General features: G+C 36.6%; 1 protein-coding gene across 2 annotated transcripts in view; it reads left to right on the plus strand.

Annotated features, from left to right (window-relative positions):
- MLH1 (mutL homolog 1) overlaps nucleotides 1-432 on the plus strand; it is a 16161-nt gene extending 15729 nt beyond the window's left edge. For both annotated transcript variants that reach the window (XM_010582505.1, XM_010582514.1), the window contains one exon: nucleotides 28-432. In XM_010582505.1, the coding sequence (XP_010580807.1) occupies nucleotides 28-195 (168 nt within the window). In that variant the 3' untranslated portion in view covers nucleotides 196-432. The remainder of the gene's footprint in view (nucleotides 1-27) is intronic.

Below are 432 nucleotides of genomic sequence, written 5' to 3' on the forward strand. Positions count from 1 at the left end.
CCCCCCTCCCCTGCCCCTGTATTTCAGAATGAAGATTCTGACTGTGGTTCAACAACATGGAAATGGACTGTGGAACATGTACTTTACAAAGCTTTTAGGACTCATCTTTTACCTCCCAAACACTTCACAGAAGATGGCAACATTTTGCAGCTTGTTAACCTGCCTGACCTGTATAAAGTTTTTGAGAGATGTTGAGCAAGTATTGATGATAGACTGGTGTATATCTAAAAAACATCACCCTACATTGTTTTACTTAGTAGAAGATAAACCTGGAATCTTGATGGAAGAAAGAAAAAGAGGGATTTAATATCATACTAACATGACAGCAAATTGTCTGTTTTCCTTCTGTTGCTCAAAGAATAAAAAGAATCATTTTGACTATGTCTAAACCCAGCTGAAGTTCCAAAAATAAAATTTCCACTTATGCTTTGA

Source organism: Haliaeetus leucocephalus, unplaced genomic scaffold (assembly GCF_000737465.1).
Source record: "Haliaeetus leucocephalus isolate CR32 unplaced genomic scaffold, Haliaeetus_leucocephalus-4.0 Scaffold83, whole genome shotgun sequence".
Classification (NCBI taxonomy): Eukaryota; Metazoa; Chordata; class Aves; order Accipitriformes; family Accipitridae; genus Haliaeetus; species Haliaeetus leucocephalus.